This window comes from Siphateles boraxobius, unplaced genomic scaffold (genome assembly GCF_051911475.1).
Source record: "Siphateles boraxobius isolate OS27281-9 unplaced genomic scaffold, OSU_SipBor_1 35, whole genome shotgun sequence".
Classification (NCBI taxonomy): domain Eukaryota; kingdom Metazoa; phylum Chordata; class Actinopteri; order Cypriniformes; family Leuciscidae; genus Siphateles; species Siphateles boraxobius.
Genome location: NW_027508975.1, coordinates 9,686,367 through 9,705,030, shown reverse-complemented (window position 1 = coordinate 9,705,030; position 18,664 = coordinate 9,686,367). Strand labels below are relative to the sequence as shown.

Here is an 18,664-nt window from a genome sequence, read left to right as displayed (position 1 = left end):
ACGGACTGAACGTCGAGTAACGTAATTAATATTAATGAGCAAATCCTGCAGATAGGCGAAGCGAGCGTGGGAAGCCTCCTCTGGCCACTGGTCAACCATAACCAATCACACATTACTCTGTTGAGTTTACGAATGCAATGACCAATCAGATGCGTTGAGATTAGTAATCGCTGAAACACTGGAGTTTTGTTCTGTGCGCGAGGTGAATACTCTCATCCTAAACTTGAGATAAACATAAACATAAACAGATTTGGTGATTGTGCTCTTAAGAGTATCGAAAGTTGAAACTAGGGTTTTCTATTTACAACGTATTTTTGCAGCGTTGAGGAATGTAGTTCACAAATACATAGGCTATCTGATGATTTCTTGAATGCAATGGCCAATCAGACGTGTTTAAGTTAAAATCCCCTCGATTCTCAAAATTTAACAAAAAAAGCATACTGGGATGTGTAGGTTGTTGATAGGCAACACGTAGGTACTATATTTAATGACATTCTATTTAAATGTGTTTTTAAGGAGGAATCGCAGCTTTACCCGAGTTGGTTCATCCTTTATTTCCAACATAGAAAAAAGTGTATAGTTAAATGTTTGACTCTATGTATTGAAATTAAGTAAAATTAACATTAATGCACAAGCATATGACTGGTCAAAGATATGCTTCAAATAAAATAAAAATACTTATATAGTGCAAATCAATGGCTTTGAAAACTATTACAACATATGCAAATTGTTAAGACATATTATCATAGGACAAGCTTAAAGGAATAGTTCACTTAAAAATAAAAATTATGTCATCATTTACTCACCCTCAAGTTGTTTCAAACCTGTATGAATTTCTTTCTTCTGCTGAACACAAAGGTGTCGTGTTCTGTTTAGTTTGTTTTCATTGGACTTGTCTGCCTGTCATCACCTCACCTCACGTGTTGTCTTCTCTGTCATTATCAGTTCATCTGTTTCACCTGTGTTTAGTTCATCATCATCACTTGTGTTCTGTTAATCAGTGTCATCTGTGATTATTTATTTATTTAGTGATCTGAACTAGAACTAGATCAGCTCTGTACCCACTAAAAACATTTTATGGACACTCCCTAGATGGACAAATTCAGGGCTTTCAAGTTTTGAAGACAGGCAAGAGTGACAACACCCCACTCCCACCCCGTCAGGGGGTCAAATGGGGGTGGGTTGGACGGGTCGCGGGAATTTGGGTGTTTCATGACAATATGTCAGTCATCGTGTGATAATGAAAATATGACTGGGCCTATACTTGTTCTGAGCAGATGTGTTGTCAGTGAACTGGCTATAAAACTGTTGGCTAAGTTACAGACACTAGTGAAAAACTGATGCTAATTTTTTGGCAAACATTCTCTAACAGCAGTCAAGTCGTAACTGTTTGTGTCAAACAAGTTGTGAATTTGTTGTAAGTAACATTAAAACAGGAGATGAGTTAGGCCTACTCTATGCTCAAAGTGATGCTCGGAGCTCCAGTGGTTTCCTCTGTCTGTGAACTTTTGGAAGATGTTGCAGAATCACGTTAACAATTACAGGATATGCTTTTTTTCATTGGTTGTTGCGTTAAATCTACCCATTTTTGTTTCAATTTCTCAATGCGTGACACTTGAGAGCCCTGCAAATTTACTTTTCCTCCTCGTCCTTGGTTGCACATTGTCCAGTAATAGCCTACCGATGGAGTGTGCTTTAGGCTACAGAAAATAAACATCATCTTGATAATAAGCAAATACATCTAGCAAGGTCAAATGAGTAGACTCGGGAAAGACTAGAGCACAATATTGACATAGGAGGGGAGATCCCGTCCCGTCCAGACCCAGCAGTGATTTATCATCCCCCCCCCCCGGCCGCTCACGTCTTAGACTCCGCCTCTCCACCGTCCCTGCCCCGCGCTCTCTCTCTGTCTCACTGCCCCTCTCCAGAGCAGCGGACGACGGAGCCCTCCACCATTCGTCGCTGCTGCTGCTGTTGTTTTTCTGTGCTGATCTACTGATAGAATGGCTTCCGATGGTATGGATGAACGATCCCCACTGTTGTCCGCACCGAACTCGGGGAATGGCACGCCTAACGCTCCGCCGTACCCGCAGGACCCGAACCCGAGAGGTAAATGTGGATTGTGATTGACGTGGGGGTGCTGAATCATTTAGGGCGTAGGTATATAGTTGTGAGCGGTGATCTGTAAGCAGACTGCAGCCCATTTAATGTGATACATTGTCCGTAGACAACAAGGAATAACAGCTCAGAGGGTTGTGCCAGAAAAGGGGGCCTCAGTCTTCCAGATATTCCCATCGTAGCTTTATTTGATGGGTACAGAATGTTGCATTCCTGGACAAGGGCATATTGTGTCGAATTTTATGCTATTAGTTTGTAAACAACCCATTAACATTTGTCGGTCGACTGATACCGGTTCAGCCGATTGCAAATTTGTATTGATATTTCAAGGTGGCTGCATTTAAGATGAGGCTATTGACATTTAGCTTGCTAGAGATGTTTTGCTTCATTCATACACCATCAGTACCAGTTCTCATTGTCCAGGCCCAGACCAGATTATATGGGGTCTATAAGCATATTAAACATTATAAGTGACCAAAACACTTCTTTGCTTACTATCCATAAGACACACTGATAAAAGAAAATCAAGAAAGGGAGGAGGAAAGATGTGAAGATTTGGTTTGTAGACTATAGAGTGTGCTGTTTTAGTTTTTGAACTGATATGTTTATACAAATTTCTATCTAACTTATACAAGTTTCTAAGCCAATTCTTAGTTTGTTACAATAATGTAACAAACTTTCCCACTATAAATAACCTTTTGTGCAAGGTTCCATGGATGTTAAAGGTTCTTCATGGAATCATAGATGCTAATAAAGAACCTTTTTTAAAGAGTGTGTAGTAAGTACATGTTGTTAATTAATATTACTCAGTATTTATTTGTGTAATTACACTTTAACAGGGCCACCTTAAAGGGTTAGTTCACCAAAAAAATCAAAATACTAATTTACTCACACTCAAGTCAGGTGTATGACTTGCTTCTTTCAGCCAAACACAATCGGAGTTATTTTTAAAAAATACTTCCAAGCTTTATAATAGGAGTTTTTTGCACAGCCCTATTTGTTTAAACCACACAAGGCATCTACTCTCTAAGTTTACTCAACCTTTAAAAAATGTAATCATAATGCTTTGTTATAATATAGACATGCAGGCATGTCCACCAAGTGTGGAGTTTCCAATAATTGATTCCTAGACTTTTACTTTCGGTTCCTCTAATCATGAATAATTAGTTGTGTATTTGAATGTTAGGTTGTTTTGAGAAACCCAATCAATGCTAAAAGTTAAACAGACAGGTCCACCTTTTCCAAGTCTGGATGGATAATCTTTTAGGAAGTGAAGCACCGGTGATGGTATATTTTACATAATGGCTCTCAGATTTTCTAACTAACTGATAAATAAGACCCCAAAGGATGAACACATTCCCAACTAAATATGGGTGTCAAATTACCAAATGGACCCCTTAAAAATTTAATCAATAGGATTTTTTATTATCTGATACCGATAACTTGAAGATACTAACAATCAAAACTAGCTGATACTAACTAATAAAAAGTATAAGCTTTGTGTTATACGCAAATAAAAATTACTAGCAAATTATTACTTTTTACTAGCAAATTACTAGCAAATTATTACAAATTATTACAAATTATCACTGTAGCAATTCCTCTGAGATGTAAATTAAACAAGCTTTTTTGTTGATATAGTTATTGGCCCGTTACTCATGATCTCAAAATGACCAAATGTCTAAATGAAACCCATTTTTGATCTTTTGTAAATCTACCCATACTGCACTTCCTGATTAGCAGAAAAAGATTTAAATTTTCACTGTAATGAATTTCTTACACTTCGTCTGATTATTCATAATGGCTTTATTACCGTACCATGATCAGGTGATGTGGAGGTTATAAACTGTGTGCGCTAATGTACTCTAGCATTATTATCTGCCCTAGTATTTCAAACCCCTGGATTACGGTTTCTTTCACTGATTTTGACCAAGCATTTACTCACTGAGTGAGTCTATGAGAGGGATTAACTTGGCCATTCGAGGGAGGGACTGCTGAGTCTGTGCACAACATTGCTTAGTGTGCCGAGATTGTTGTTTATTCTGCAGTTGCATTCGGAAGCCAGAGCTACATTTATTGGAAAAACCTGTGTGCATCAAACCCTATAAGTGTAGAACTGTGATAGTTACAGTTTGCAAGCTCTTTAATAATGATCTATGTTGTAAGACATCTGAGTAAGGGTAAAACGAAGGATAAGAAATTGCTTTGAGCTTGTCTGCATGATAATCACTAAATTAGTTTTATTTTAGTGATATGTGATCAGTCCTCCGAGGCGAAAACCAGACCAATTATTGCTGTCTGCCCTAATGATGTCATGTCTGCTAGGACCTCGCAAGATAAGCAAATATAAGCTGATTGAAACTCTTGAATATCTAGTAGATTAGGGTTGGACATGACGACTAGATCAACCTTGCCTTGTAGGGCTGGGTGATTGAATATTGCAGTATTTATTATAAATGATTTATATGTGCACATCATTATTTTTTTTTAATATGCCCTCATAATCTTTAATTAAAATAACTTCCCTTCCCTCTTGCAGCAACTTCTCTTCTCTGATGATGTGTTTACTGGCGTGAGGGCGGGGCAACCTGTCACTCACATGACATCACAGCAATAGCAAACCACAACCATCCAATCAATTCACGATGGACAAAATCAAGTCCCGCCCTGCATTTTTTTTCTTGTTTGAGAAGCCGTTTTACTTGGATATACATCACAATAGGGAAGACTAAACCTCCTTTTCAAGCTGATTTTAAACGTACTGTTTTACCGATATTTTAATTTTTTTATGTATCAGTCTATATTGGAATTGGAATGAATGAATGAATGAATGAACGAGGCTTTATTATTGTGTCATGCGTATGATCACGCCCAGCCCACATTGGCTTACAAGACACCCACATTAATATACAGGAAAAAAAAAGTTTAATAACAGCACTTTATTAATACAGCCACATATTTTGAGATTATGGATTAAGAGTAAAAACAAGTTTGCTTGTTTATGGAACTGTACGTTCAGTTAACACATTCACTATTGTCAATGCATAATGCATGGTAATCTTCCGTACACATGGGACGCTCGATGTCTCTCTAATTTTTTAACATGATAGTAAAACAGACAGAGGGAGTTGCAACTAGGGTGACCACCATCAAACAAACCAAATGTGGGACAATTATAAGTTAGTGTGGGACAATGTGGGACATGTTACCAACACTAAAACATAACCTGAAACTGTTTATCTAACTTAATAAAAACATTTTTATTCTGCCTTTCAGCTGATATAAATTCTTTATTCTTTAGTCCCTTCCAGAAAACACCATTACAATATTACATGTCTTTATTTTACATGACGTTTTAAATTTAACATCACTGAGCCCAAAGGCAGCAGGCATCATGCAGGTAACTATTTTTGAAACATTTCTGACCAAGTCCAACTAAAATCCAACAAAATAAATAATTAACAAATAAAATATAAACCAACATGAATTTGGATCATTGACAGTCTTATATATTTAAGAATATATTAAACCAAAAACGTTCATATTTTGTTTAGAAAGGATGTGAATTAAAACAACCAAAGCAGGCAACAAGTTGATAAATTCTGTTAAATTTAAAATTTAATTGACCGAATTATCCATTTGTTTTCTGACAAGGAACACATGGAACGAATCACCGCTCCACATTTTGATCGACAGCCGTCACAACCCACTAGTGACCGTGTTTACTCCTTTGCTTTCAACCATTGGACAGGATTTTAAAAACGGCTGTTGTATTTGTACTTCTGACGAAGCGCTGTTAAATATAGGTGAAAAACTACGCCGCAAAAAGAATAAATAAAATGCTTTCGTAAAAAGGCAAAAGAAGGCATGCACGTTTTCTTAATATGATAATTGAAAACCAACAGACTGATGAAAATGCGGGACATTTTCTCAATATGGACAAGGGGTGAAAATGCTGTGCGGTGCAACGCAAAGCGGGACGGGTGATCACCCTAGTTGCAACAACAGCTGGCTGCAGGCTCCAGGATTGGGAAAAGGCATCTCATCTTACAAACAGTTCAGGCTGGTGTCAGAGAAATGAGACCTGTGCTTTCCATCTGCCCCTGGAGAGATGGTATATTGAGGCATAAAGGAAATGTCACCATGACATTTTTTTTATGAAATATTGCAGTATTAAATATATTTATATGTATAAATATGACTGCAAGGACTCGATCTAACTGATCTATATGTTTTGATCGTCGTTCTGAATCCAATCCGAACGAAGTCTTTGACCAAAAACATCAAAACAACTCCCCCTTCCTATTGCAAGGACATTTCTTCTCTCTTCTGATGATGTGTTTACTGGCATGAGGGTGGGATCAACCTGTCACTCACATGACATTACAGCAATAGCAAACCAAAACGATCCAATCAATTCCAGATGGACAAAATCAAGTCCCGCCCTGCATTTTTTTCCTGTTCAAGAAGCCATTTCACTCAAATATACATCAGGGTAAAAAACTATAACAACATCGGTTTCATGCCAACTTTAAAGCTCCATTAATGCATCCCAAACTCGTGAGACAACAGCAACTTTATTTATAGCGAACCATTTTTAAAACAATGCGGATAACTTAATTTTTCTCATTTTAAAGGCTTACAACAACATTTTAACGTTTTTACATAGGATAAAATCACACTTCTTGGACACACTATGTGTTTTTGGAATCCTGTAGCAGCACATAAAGAGATGGATGTACCCCGACAGCTGAGTGAGATCATTGGGGCAAGAGCTGCTGTCAGTTGTGTTTGCTGTGGTGTCACATGTTCAATATGGCTGCAGTATGACTGTGTTGTTGCCAGTGGGATCTCAGAATGACAAGTGACAGACAGCAAGAGGAACATGTCTTAATTTCACAGAGAATAAGCAGCGGGGAATGTCGTGGCTGAGCCCTGGATTTCAGTAATACTGAATACAAGGGGAGACTGAAGGCAGGGTTTGGCTGATCGCCCAAATATTGTACAATGGATGTGAGAGAATAATTGAAAGTGTGAGTAGGATGCACTTATTGCTGAACACAATGAATCTGCATTTCTGTTTCCTTTAGATGGGATTTCAAGCGAGACACATTTATAATATACACCAACAAGAAAGACATGAAGGCCTGTCTATTAACTAAGGTTCTATTATTCAGCAAAACGATTATCACTGCTTATTACACTGGAATACTTGATTCTGATTGGTCAATAGTGGCATTTCATTGTGAAATGTTTTTGTATAATGTAATTTCATGCCCATATATTTACATATTTGGTAAATAGCCAGGTAAAAATGAGGAATAATACATGGGATAATGGAACTGAGCTGGTAATTATGGCAAAATAAATAAACCTCTTAAGGGTGATGCAAAACCTGATCACCCTGTCTGGGTTTATTTTACAATAATGACCGGCTGACTGTACATTACCAAACCGATAATACAGCATTTTAGTCTTCGCAGTATTTATTTTGCAACATGTTGGTAGGGTCAGTTATACAGACTAACTGCTACTAAGTGAACCAACTGATTAACGTACAGTAGCCTACCATCAACATAGTCATGCACACTGAGCGACTGATTTTAAAGACTGCATGCTGGTTTCTTTCCCTCTGCAGCCGAATTACCTCCACCCTACACAGCCATTGCCAGTCCAGATGCAGGGGGAGTGCCGGTCATTAATTGTCGAGTGTGCCAGTCTCTTATAACTCTCGATGGCAAACTCCATCAGCATGTGGTGAAGTGCACCGTCTGCAGTGAAGCCACGGTGAGAGATCCCCAAATGCAAATTGAGTTTAGTCATGCATAGCTTTAGTCTTTTATCCTTTTTAAGATATACTAGAGGTGGGCAGTGTAATTAAAAGCCTGTCTCGGAAGTTAATGAGCACTTTTATGGTATCATAATATATACTGGAAATTCAATGAAGAAAATGGCATGTATATTAAAGAACCATGTGGTAGTGCCTATTTCTGGATTATCCAGTAAATTAAATATTTTACTAATGGAATGTATAAGTTATGCTTTGGTTCTGTTTAGTTTCAGTGTTTTTTGGTTTGGTTTTTCCTGTACTCGTTTTGCCTGTGTTCCTTGCTCATTAGTTTCCATAGTTTCTAATTAATCCCACACCTGTTTCTGTTCTATGTCATTAGCTATCCCTGGTATTTAAGCCCTTAGTTTCCTCTGGTAATATGTATTTGCTGTTTCTTTCTCCTAGCATATTCTCTTTGTTTAATAAATAATAGTTTGATTAATCTTTGATTCGTGCCTGTTCATAAACGTTACAATGTACACTATCAATCAAAGGTCTGTGGTCAGTACTTTTTTTTAAAGAAATTAATAGTTTTATTTTGCAAGAATGCATTAAACGAGTTCTATTTCAAATAAATGCTGGAATCCTGGAAAAAAAAGGAATTATATATTGTTATATATTATAAGCATGTAGTTTTGTCGTCTGCCACTTTAAATGATCAAGGTTTAAAGTAGGATGGATTCTGATGTTTTTATCCTTCATCAGCTGGCAAATATATTTCTGTCCACCCAAAGCGTTTTTTTTTTTTCACTCGGCACTCGAGCCATTATTTCACATATTCGCGAAACAGTATAGTTTTCAAAAACGTAGACTTTGAAACCCGTTTTCAAAAGTTTGCGTTTTTAGGCCCCCAGAATGCCGTTGTTGTGTAAATGAATGGCCAAAACCCATATAAAGTTTTCTGTTTTTAGTTGAAAACAGGTTCATTTAAACGGCCCCTTAGAATCAACTCCAGACCTTTTACCTGCTTAATTGATGAAGAAATAACAAATTAATAGCCTAACCTGTCCATGCTTTTGAGTCAATTGTCCAATTAGTTTGTGAGACTAACTTTCCTCCAATTTGAATGCAAGAATGCCCTCAAATTAAAGCTGAGAGTGTGCACTTCAGGCCCATATGAATTATAACTGTCACTTGAAAGTGTGTTGGTATACAGCTAAAATAACAAAAAACTTTGCCTGTGTCCAAATATATATGGACCTAACTGTACATGTTGGATTACACCTTCAGCTTGTTTGGTTCAGAATAAGACTTTTCATAAATTCCTATGCAGACCTGACCTTGATAAAAGGTATTAGTGAAAGGTTGCTCTGTCTAGATTCATTAAGGCAGCCTTTGACTAGTCCTTATTATAATAGAATTATACAACATAATAAAGACTTGTTGGTTTCTTACAAAGCATGCTTAAACAAGAGCATCTGAGGGTATGTAAGGTAAAATAATGCTTATTCATAAACTTAAAAGGGAGATTCCTTATATTAAACCATTATACAATATTAGATTTATATTACATTTGATTGTTTTATCTTGCATATTGGGCGGTCCCTTTTGAAACATGATGTATCTGTTTTTTAACAGCCTATAAAAAATCCACCAACAGGAAAGAAGTATGTTAGATGTCCTTGCAACTGCCTGCTAATCTGTAAAGACACATCTAGGAGGATAGGATGCCCTCGGCCCAACTGGTAAGTGTTAAAGACGCACCTCAGAGCGTCATTTAGTACGTATGTGTTATGGGATCTGCAACAGTATTACCACAGACATGTATCACCATAAATGCTCAAACAAGCAGTGCTTGTTTTGAGTTTTTATGGCTAGGGGATTTGTACTTGGTAATGTCAAAACATTTCACATGCTTTTAGAAAGTGCTCTGAACATTTATAGTGAAAACAAGCTGTGAGAATTGTAAGAAGTCACTAAAAAGGCAGTTTGTTTAACCGGTAACACTTAATAATCCATTAGTTAACATTAGTTAATCCATTAAGTAATATTACCTAATGAGCAAAACATTTGTTACAGTATCTATTAATCTTTGTTAATGTTATTTTATAAAAAATACACACTGTTCAATACCTGAGTCTGGAGACTCCAGCGCCGGATGATTCTGTCAGCATTAAAGACTATTAAAATAATTTACCTCAAAACTCACTTCTGTTTGTGATATGATGTGAATTCTGATCACCGTATAAGGTAGAAATGTTTATACCCGATGCACAAGACTATGCACGCTAACCATTAGCATAGTAAATATAGTCATTACGTCTCGTCTCTTTATACCGGATTATCATAAAATAAAGCAAATTTTTTGTGTGATGTAAATATGTCCTGTAACTACCAAATAAACAGAAACAGACACGATTGAATAAGTAAGTGTGTCCTCTTTCTATTGTGAAATAGACCTAATGGTAAAACACTTCATTTCTGTGTGACTAATGTGCAATTTTGACACAAATTAATTCATTATGGTCAATGTATCACTTTTTATTGTGAACCTGTGGTAAAACATCGATGCTTGGATTTGAAATATTCAAGTAAACAACAAAAATGACAGCAAATGGTCGCTTTGATCGTGCTTGTTTTGCGATCACGCTGTTTCCAGTGATTTCTTTCTGATTAGTTTTCTAATAGAACTTCCATTTGTTGGTGAAAAGATGGGTTAGTGTGATGTTGTTCCAGAGAGGCATGTTAGAGCGTCTTTTAGTGAAGCGCTCTGCTTCAGGCCCGACAGTGGAAACGCAGCAGATTTTGGGCCCGGTGCTTTTAGCCCGGCACGGCCCGTTTAAAGCCCTGGCTCGCACTGGCCCGACAGTAGAAGTGTGGCTCCTGTTACTACATGTCCGCTCAGGTGCATTAATAATGTTAAGAGATTCAACTTTTGATTTTAATGATGTATTAGTAAATATTGTAAAGAATATTAACTTATATTAATAAATGCCTTAGAAGTATTTTTCACTGTTTTTTCATGTAAACTTTATTTTGTTAACAAATTAAACCTTATTGTAAAGTGTTTATGGCTCATACTCGAGGAGCAAAAAAAAAAAAAAGGTGCAATTTGCTGATATTTCTATGCCCTAAAAGTTAGATGAGGTACTGACAGCTTGTAATGTAAATCAACAAGATTTGTATAACATTATCAGTTCTTTCTCTATACCTCCCAATAATATGTTAAATGCTTGTAGTTTTATGATCAAAGCTCTGTAGTTTTAATGTGGAGGGTAAAACATATAATGTATAATGTATATAATATTTTATTCTAAAATTTTAGCATGATTTACAATGTATGGATAATCAAGTAAACCTAAGTTGCTCCAGTTAGTTTTCATCTTGAAATATTCCAAACAATATAAAAGTTATTCTTATATTTATTTCATAAGTATGGTTAAAGATTTCCTGATGGAGGATTTTCTCAGAATTATACTGAATAGCATTTTACTTGTTTAAAAAAAGTATAAACTATCAATCAGAAAGCATGTACAACAGTTTTTTCAGTTTTGATAATGTGGATGATTAACAGGCCTTACAAATGTGCATAGCATATATGATACAGTAGGCTTCATATTAATATTAACACACAATTCTTTACAAATTTGTAGGAAGTGAAAAACTGACATTGTTATTATGGGCCCCCAGCAGACGGATCATCAACCTGAGCCCTGTGATGGTGATCCCAGAGGAGCAGCCCGCCCAGCCAGCTCTACCAGTCCAGCCCGAGGGCATGCGTGTGGTCTGCGGCCACTGCGGAAACACATTCCTTGTACGGTCTCACATCTTTACATTAAAATCACTGACCTTTCTGATCTACAGTAATGTTTCTTGAAAGCAGACAAGATCTGTAATGCATTTACACTACCATTCAAAAGTTTGGGGTCAGTAAGATTATTCATGTTTTTGAAAGCATGATTTACATCATGTGTAAATGTACGTCAGCCTTATCTTATGTTCTACAAGGCTGCATGATAAAACGTCAAAATATTACTACAATTTAGAATAATTGTTTTCTATTTTAATATATTTTCAAATGTAATTTATTCCTGTGATGCAAAGCTGAATTTTCAGCATCATTACTCCAGTCTCCAGTGTCACACCTTCGAAATCATTCTAATTTATTCATATTTTGTGGAAGCTATGATGCACTTTTTTCAGGATTCTTTGATTAATAAGAAGGCTCAAAAGAACAGCATTTATTTAAAATAGTTTGTAACATTATAAATGTCTATACTGTGATTTTTAATTAATTGAATCCTTGCTGAATAAAAATATTTATTTCGTTAAAAAAAAATTTTACTGACCCCAAACTTTTGAATGGTAGTGTTGAGTTTTACTAGTGCACATGTTCTTAGTGTCCTGTGATGCCCCTGCTGTATAGGGCAGCGATGATGAGTGGTCCCAGTCTGCCTCAGGCCTGGCTATTCGCAGCCCCTCTGATCTTTTCAAGGTCCTAATACACTGCCACCTTCTCAGTCGGTGGAACTGACTAAATGACAAACTAATTAGAAATAATAATAACTAAAAAACTAAAAAAATTCACATGGTTCCAGGGCTCCAGACAGAGATTAAAATGTTTGCAAATGTGACTTAATAATTAAATATATAATTTATAATTACAATTTTTATGCAACAATAATTACAAATATAGGAAACCTTTACATGCATCTAAATGCAGTTTTGCAGATACCACCCCGTTAGTCAACCCAACAAAAAACCGCGCAAGTCATGATGTTTGATGAATTCCTATGACCATTGCCATTAAAACAAATTCGCAATTATATCAGATTGGAATAAATTATACTAAATACAACAGCACCTCATTTACATAACTTCCCAGACCCGTGTACCAGATGTGGCCCGCATCTGGGCCGACACTATGTTGCCGTCTGGGTTAAAGGGATTGTTGGAAACTTTTTCTTCAGCGACCAGGAGACGTTGGGATATCTTTCAAGCAGAAGTTACTCTTTATTGAGGACTTTGCTGTTGCAATGCTGTAGTCGTCCAAGTCTAAACTCAATAACTCAAGCACAGTCTTTTTACCTTTCAAGGGGGAGGGATTTAAATAAAGGTGGAGATAATCTGAACAAAGCATGTAAATGAAGTATCCAGGTTTCAGCCCATTACCGGTCCTAATCCAATCATCATAACTATTCAAGCAGTGAGACTCAAAAACAGGAATGGCAGGCTCAATAGAGAGCGGTAATCTGACAAATACAGAAAACAGGATTGGCAAGGAATCTCTTGCTGGAAACTCTGATTTCACCATTTATACCTCAAATGCTAAATTCAGTCTACTAAACTTTCTCAGTTTATATACTATTGTATTGGAACCTAAATCAAACAAATAAATTTGTAATACAACAGATAGTTCACCCAAAAATAAAAAAATTCAGTCATCATTTACTCACCCTCATTTTGTTCCAAACCTGTATGAATTTCTTTCTTCTGCTGAACACAAAAGAAGTCAGTGGGGCCTGTCAACTGTTTGGTTAATCATATTCTTTAAAATATCTTCTTTTGAGTTCAGTGGATTAAAGAAATTCATACACGTTTGGAACAACTTGAGGTTGAGTAAATGATGATAGACTTTTCATTTTTGGGTGAACTATCCCTTTAAATTGTCATAATTTGTGTTTTCATTCACTGACTGTTAAAAACTAAAGTAAGAATCTATACACTCAATGAACGTAACTTCTGAACAATCATCTGTATTAAGCAAATCTGTAATTTGTCAATTAAAAAAAGTAATTTGGTAATTTCATTTTAGTCATTTTTTGTCTGTAGCCCTGTGACTCAAATGGACATAACTCCTTGTGGCCTACAGAGGCAAGAAGCAGAAACTGAAACATTAGTTTTATTGTGAGATTTTCTGTTATAACCTTAAACTCTTCCCTTTTTTCAGGATTCAACTGCCTTTTGCCTTTGTACAGGGTCAAATCCACTAATTCTCCTCATTTATTCCTGTATACATCTCAATTTATTCATTGAAATCATCTCCCAAAAAATTGCTAGTTTGAATCATTTATCAGTACCCATTTGAACTAATATTTGAATGTCATGCACTGACCCCTGGAATCAAGTTTGGTTTAGTAGATTATTAAATGAATTGATTTCTGCTGCTTTACCATGTTGTGTGTTTGCTTACTCAAGAAATAACTTTCTTCCTAACTTCCCTTGTTTTTGCAGTGGATGGAGCTCCGGTTCAACACACTGGCCAAGTGCCCACATTGCAAAAAAATGTGAGTTGCCATCATTTGTCATATTCTTTGTACGTCAAAAATGCAATGTCTGTGCCAATACTCCACCGATGATGTGCCGTTTTTAGGGGAAATGTCATAAATCTCAATGTGCGATGTGTGTTACTAGCCGGAGGTCAGGTTTGAGTTTGCACTGGGCAGTTTGTAGAAACTGAAAGTAAATAAACCCTTGTGAGTTCCAGTTAGAGAGGGAGGCGATGTGATGCCAGTCTGCCAGTCACTTGAGAGAGCGAGCGCATCATGCTGACAAACTGAAACATGAGCCCTGCACGCTAGTGACGCTGCGAGGGAGAATTATGACAACAGATGTTGCAGCACACATGAAGGAGCCGAATGCCCACAGAATCCCAAAGCAAATAAGATTTCCACTCGAATGCAGAGCGTTTGAAGAGGCAGAGAAGGAGATACGAGCAGAAGGAGGAAAGAAATTAGGCACCTTAAGCTATCTGATTCAATTCCAGTCCAGAAGAATGTTTGAAAATCCCATCACATGAGAGGCATGTGAAGGGTCATGGTCAGACTTAATGGGACTCAAACAGGAAAAAGAGCAGACCATGTGACTCAGTGACGCAGTTCTCTTTTGACTATAAGCGTTTGTTGGGCTGCTTTAATAAGGAAGATCAATCTTACATTTGAAAGGCCTTGTACGCTGAATAAAATTATATCTTGGACCAACAGCCGAATTTATCAGTTTTTCCTCAAATTATTTTTATAATTTAGTTCAACCCTTAAAATTTGATTTATTATTAATTAAAAATACTTCAATATATGTCAACATAATTTATTTTTATTTATTTTTGCTTTTTGCTTGATTTGACAAAATCTAATTTAGCTATAATATGAAAGCAGAAGTATTCACTTAAGATAAAACTAAAAGCATTTTGTTTGTCAGTGCTTAATTTAGTTTACTTTCTAAAAATTAAGACAACTTGAAAATACTGTTTAAACAAAATGCTTATGTTCTATGGGGAGTGTTACTTGCTTTTAGACAAACTGAACAAAACCACAATTAGACTTTAAATAAATGTCTTACTCATTTCACTTTTTTTTCTGCGTAGCTTCATTTTAGCCTAGCTTGGTTGTTGGCTTTCATGTGTAACCATTGAATAACTCCTTCCATCCTTCTGTTTTCCAAACTGTTTTTGCTTTGGAGGGTCGCAGGCATTGAATATTTCCTGCTGTAAAAGCATTATACCTCTGTACTAGGAGACAGAATCAGCCCAATAAAACAGGCGCTTTGGTCTGTTTAGAGCAGTACTAAGCTTGTGTGCTATCTTTGTCTTTAGCTCCTCTGTTGGCAGTGCTCTACCCAGAAGACGCTGCTGTGCCTACATTACAGTTGGAATGATCTGCATTTTCATTGGTATCGGTTTAACGGTGAGTATTGTTCTTTTTTTATTCATTTTTTTATGCTACAAAATGTTTCTATATCAAACAAATGCTGTTCTTTTTAGCTTTCTATTCATTAAAGGATCCTAAAAATTGTATCATGGTGTCCACAAAAATATTGTGCAACTTTGGGATGTGCTGGAGGAGACTTTACAGAGTGCTGGAATCTTGCATTGTCAATACAAGATCTTGACCAAAAATGTATGAACCTCTTGATGGAAATAAATGTTGTGATGGTATTTCCATTAAGAGGTGCATCCGTTTTTTTGTCAAGATCTTCCTGGATACACTCAGTCGTTTTCGTTAGTAACAGTTTAATTTGAATCACACTTGCAAATTAGATCAGGGTCAGATGATCATTCTCACAGTTTGATTTAAACCACATATTATGTTGCAGTTCCTAAAAGAAGTTACCAGCCACTCGAATTAGCACTTGGCAAGTGTCCATTTTGGACTCTGGATATGAACTATTAAACTATGTTTGTTAGCTCATCACAAATTCCTGGTGTTTTTGTCCTCTCAGGTGGGCACTCAGGACTTCGCCAGGCGTTTCCACGCTACTTATGTGTCCTGGGCCTTCGCATATCTCCTGGGTCTCATCTGTCTGGTACGGGCCTGCTATTGGGGAGCGATCAAAGTCAGCTATCCAGAGAACACCTTTGCATAGACAAGACAAAACGTCCATCCTTCAAGTCCTTTAGTGTTTGATTTTCTCTTGATCTGAACAGGTTAACCGTTGAATGCTTAGTCCTGTTACAAGAGTTTATGAATCCAGGGGACTTAGGCACCTGCAAATTTTTTCAGTTTGATTTATTGATTAGCTCTGATATTTTCTCTTTCTGATTTGAACCCGCAATATGATGACTTGAGGAAGTGAAATCAGTGATTCTAAAACTAGAAAAATAAAATGAATAATCCATTTGTGGTACACCTCTTGGATTTGTCATGGTGGGTGGATATTGAACATATTTTATGTACTGCATTTTGTTACCAACTTGACCAAAAGAGATGATCTTTTATGAACAATTTGCCCATTGCACTACAATTTTATGCAATTCTTCTGTTGTGTTGCTGCTAGTTACCACAGCTGTTGTGAGCTGAGAGATGTTATGTTTAGAAAGCCTGCCAGCACCCACGCTGGCACTATCCGTCATTCAAAATGGTCAGATATATTTAACTGTTCTTAAAATCCTGTGCCAACATTTTTTTTTTTTTTTTTCAGTGTCTGTAAGGGGATCTCCCTCTGATGAAATTTAGCAGTATTTCCAAACCCATTTTGGTCGCTCAAACTCACTGTGAGCAATAATCATGCGTTTCTTGTGGCTTTAAAAACAGCATGTACACAGTCACTGGAACTCTAAAAAAATGTTCCTGGTTCAATACAAGCTCATTCAACAATTGTGGCATAATATTGACTGATTAGCACAAAAATAATTTTGACTTGAGTAAAAAAATATCTGGGTTACAATGAGGCACTTACAATGGAATGCCGATCTCGAAATATTCAAGTCTTTCAGTCTAAACAATATGAGATTTTAAGTGTGAAAAAATCACATACTCTACCAATCAAATGTTTTTGAGGTTGGTGAGAATTTTTTTTTTTTTTTAAGTCTCTTACGCTCACCAAGGCTGCTTTTATTTGATCAAAAATACATTTAAAAAAATGAATATTGTGAAATAGTATTTAAAAAAATAATCTAATTTCATATATTTTTAAATGTAATTTATTCGCGTGATGGCAAAGCTGAATTTTCAGCTTCATTACTCCTCTCAGTATCACATGATCCTTCAGAAATCATTCTACTATGCTATTTGGCTGCTCAGTAAACATTATTATTATCAATGTTGAAAAAAGTTGTAATAATGTAAAAGACTTTACTTGTCACTATTGATCAATTCAATGCCTCCTTGCTGAATAAACATATTTGAAAAAAAATCTTTCTGACCCCAAACTTTTAAACGGTGCTATACTACTTTTCCTATGTTAAATTTTACAACTTCATTGCCAAGACAATGTAACACCTAAAACTCTAAAACCCTGAAACGACATTAGAAATTATTTTAAAAAGCTGTACAGCTCAAATAATACACAATTTGTAACACAATAATTAATGCAAAATTATACGCTTCACATTTCTACTTTTAAAGATAATATTCCAAAAACGGCCCCATTCCCATTTTTAGTGCCTCACTGTAACCTTTTTGCTGTTTTTAAAGAAACCGAGAGAAGAGTCAAAAATCATCTTAGTAGTAAAAAATATCTTTGTGGTAATCAACATTACACCACAAATGCTGTGAATTGATCTTAACTTGCATTGAACCCAGAATATTCCTTTCATTTCACTGATTGATCGGAAATAATGACATTTGGTGAATGGGAAATGACGTGCATGATTTTAATTTGATTGTTTTGTACTCAGAAGCAGTGTTTAATTAGTCTGTTACTGACAGGGCACAGTGGATGTGTTACGCCATGTGTCTAGTGCTCTTTCCTGTGTGTAGAATGTAAACGCACCAATGCTGTCTGCCTAATTCCACAACTCAGTACAACCTTGCTAGTATTGCTGTAGCTTACATTTACAGTACTTCTGTATTTTGTCAAGACAAATGGAGATAACTTTACTATCTAAACTTGTTCTGAATGTGACAAGCCAGTGAAGTCCTTGTACATAGGAAACTGAGCACACAAAGTCTGTAGTTCAAGTTGGAATCTGGCTTGGGTCTTTTTAAAACAATAATTTCTTAATAAAACAGAAAAATATCCCATGCCCTTTGACAGTGTGATGCTTTGTGCTAGCTTGATTTGATTTGAATTTTATTTTTGGTGTAGGCTATAATCTTAAATGTGATATTTTTCATTCCACAATAGCTTTCTGCTTTCTATGGAAGCCCATTTCTGCCACATAAAAAAATAGTGCTTTGGTAAATCCTAATTATGACATTAAAAGTTGTTATAATGACACTTAGTCATAGTTATGAAATAAAAGACAAAATGATGATGTGGCGAGCAGGACGAGGCCGAGGGCCGCGAGAGAACGGCGCGAGGCCGGTGGCGTGATTGATAATGAGCGCCACATGCGCG

The 18,664-nt window shown here is 36.4% G+C and overlaps 1 protein-coding gene across 2 annotated transcripts; it reads left to right on the top strand.

Annotated features, from left to right (window-relative positions):
* Positions 1-1,884: 1,884 nt before the first annotated feature.
* pip4p2 (phosphatidylinositol-4,5-bisphosphate 4-phosphatase 2) lies at positions 1,885-18,348 on the top strand. Of its 2 annotated transcripts, XM_077196367.1 has the most exons (8): positions 1,894-2,109; positions 7,757-7,905; positions 9,527-9,633; positions 11,579-11,702; positions 12,315-12,383; positions 14,123-14,175; positions 15,480-15,570; positions 16,106-18,348. In XM_077196367.1, exons 1-8 carry the CDS (start codon positions 2,004-2,006, stop codon positions 16,247-16,249), a joined length of 843 nt encoding a protein of 280 aa, XP_077052482.1. In that variant the 5' UTR covers positions 1,894-2,003; the 3' UTR covers positions 16,250-18,348. The 2 variants fall into 2 exon arrangements, with proteins under 2 accessions (XP_077052483.1, XP_077052482.1); XM_077196368.1 differs by lacking the exon at positions 12,315-12,383 and having other exon boundaries at positions 1,885-2,109.
* Positions 18,349-18,664: the final 316 nt, after the last annotated feature.

Bases quoted from the DNA above. Each gene is read 5' to 3' on its own strand.
- pip4p2 (XM_077196367.1), top strand. From the start codon at position 2,004: ATGGCTTCCGATGGTATGGATGAACGATCCCCACTGTTGTCCGCACCG. The intron at 2,110-7,756 runs GTAAATGTGGAT...TTCCCTCTGCAG, and splicing joins GCAGGACCCGAACCCGAGAG to CCGAATTACCTCCACCCTAC. The intron at 15,571-16,105 runs GTGAGTATTGTT...TTGTCCTCTCAG, and splicing joins TCATTGGTATCGGTTTAACG to GTGGGCACTCAGGACTTCGC.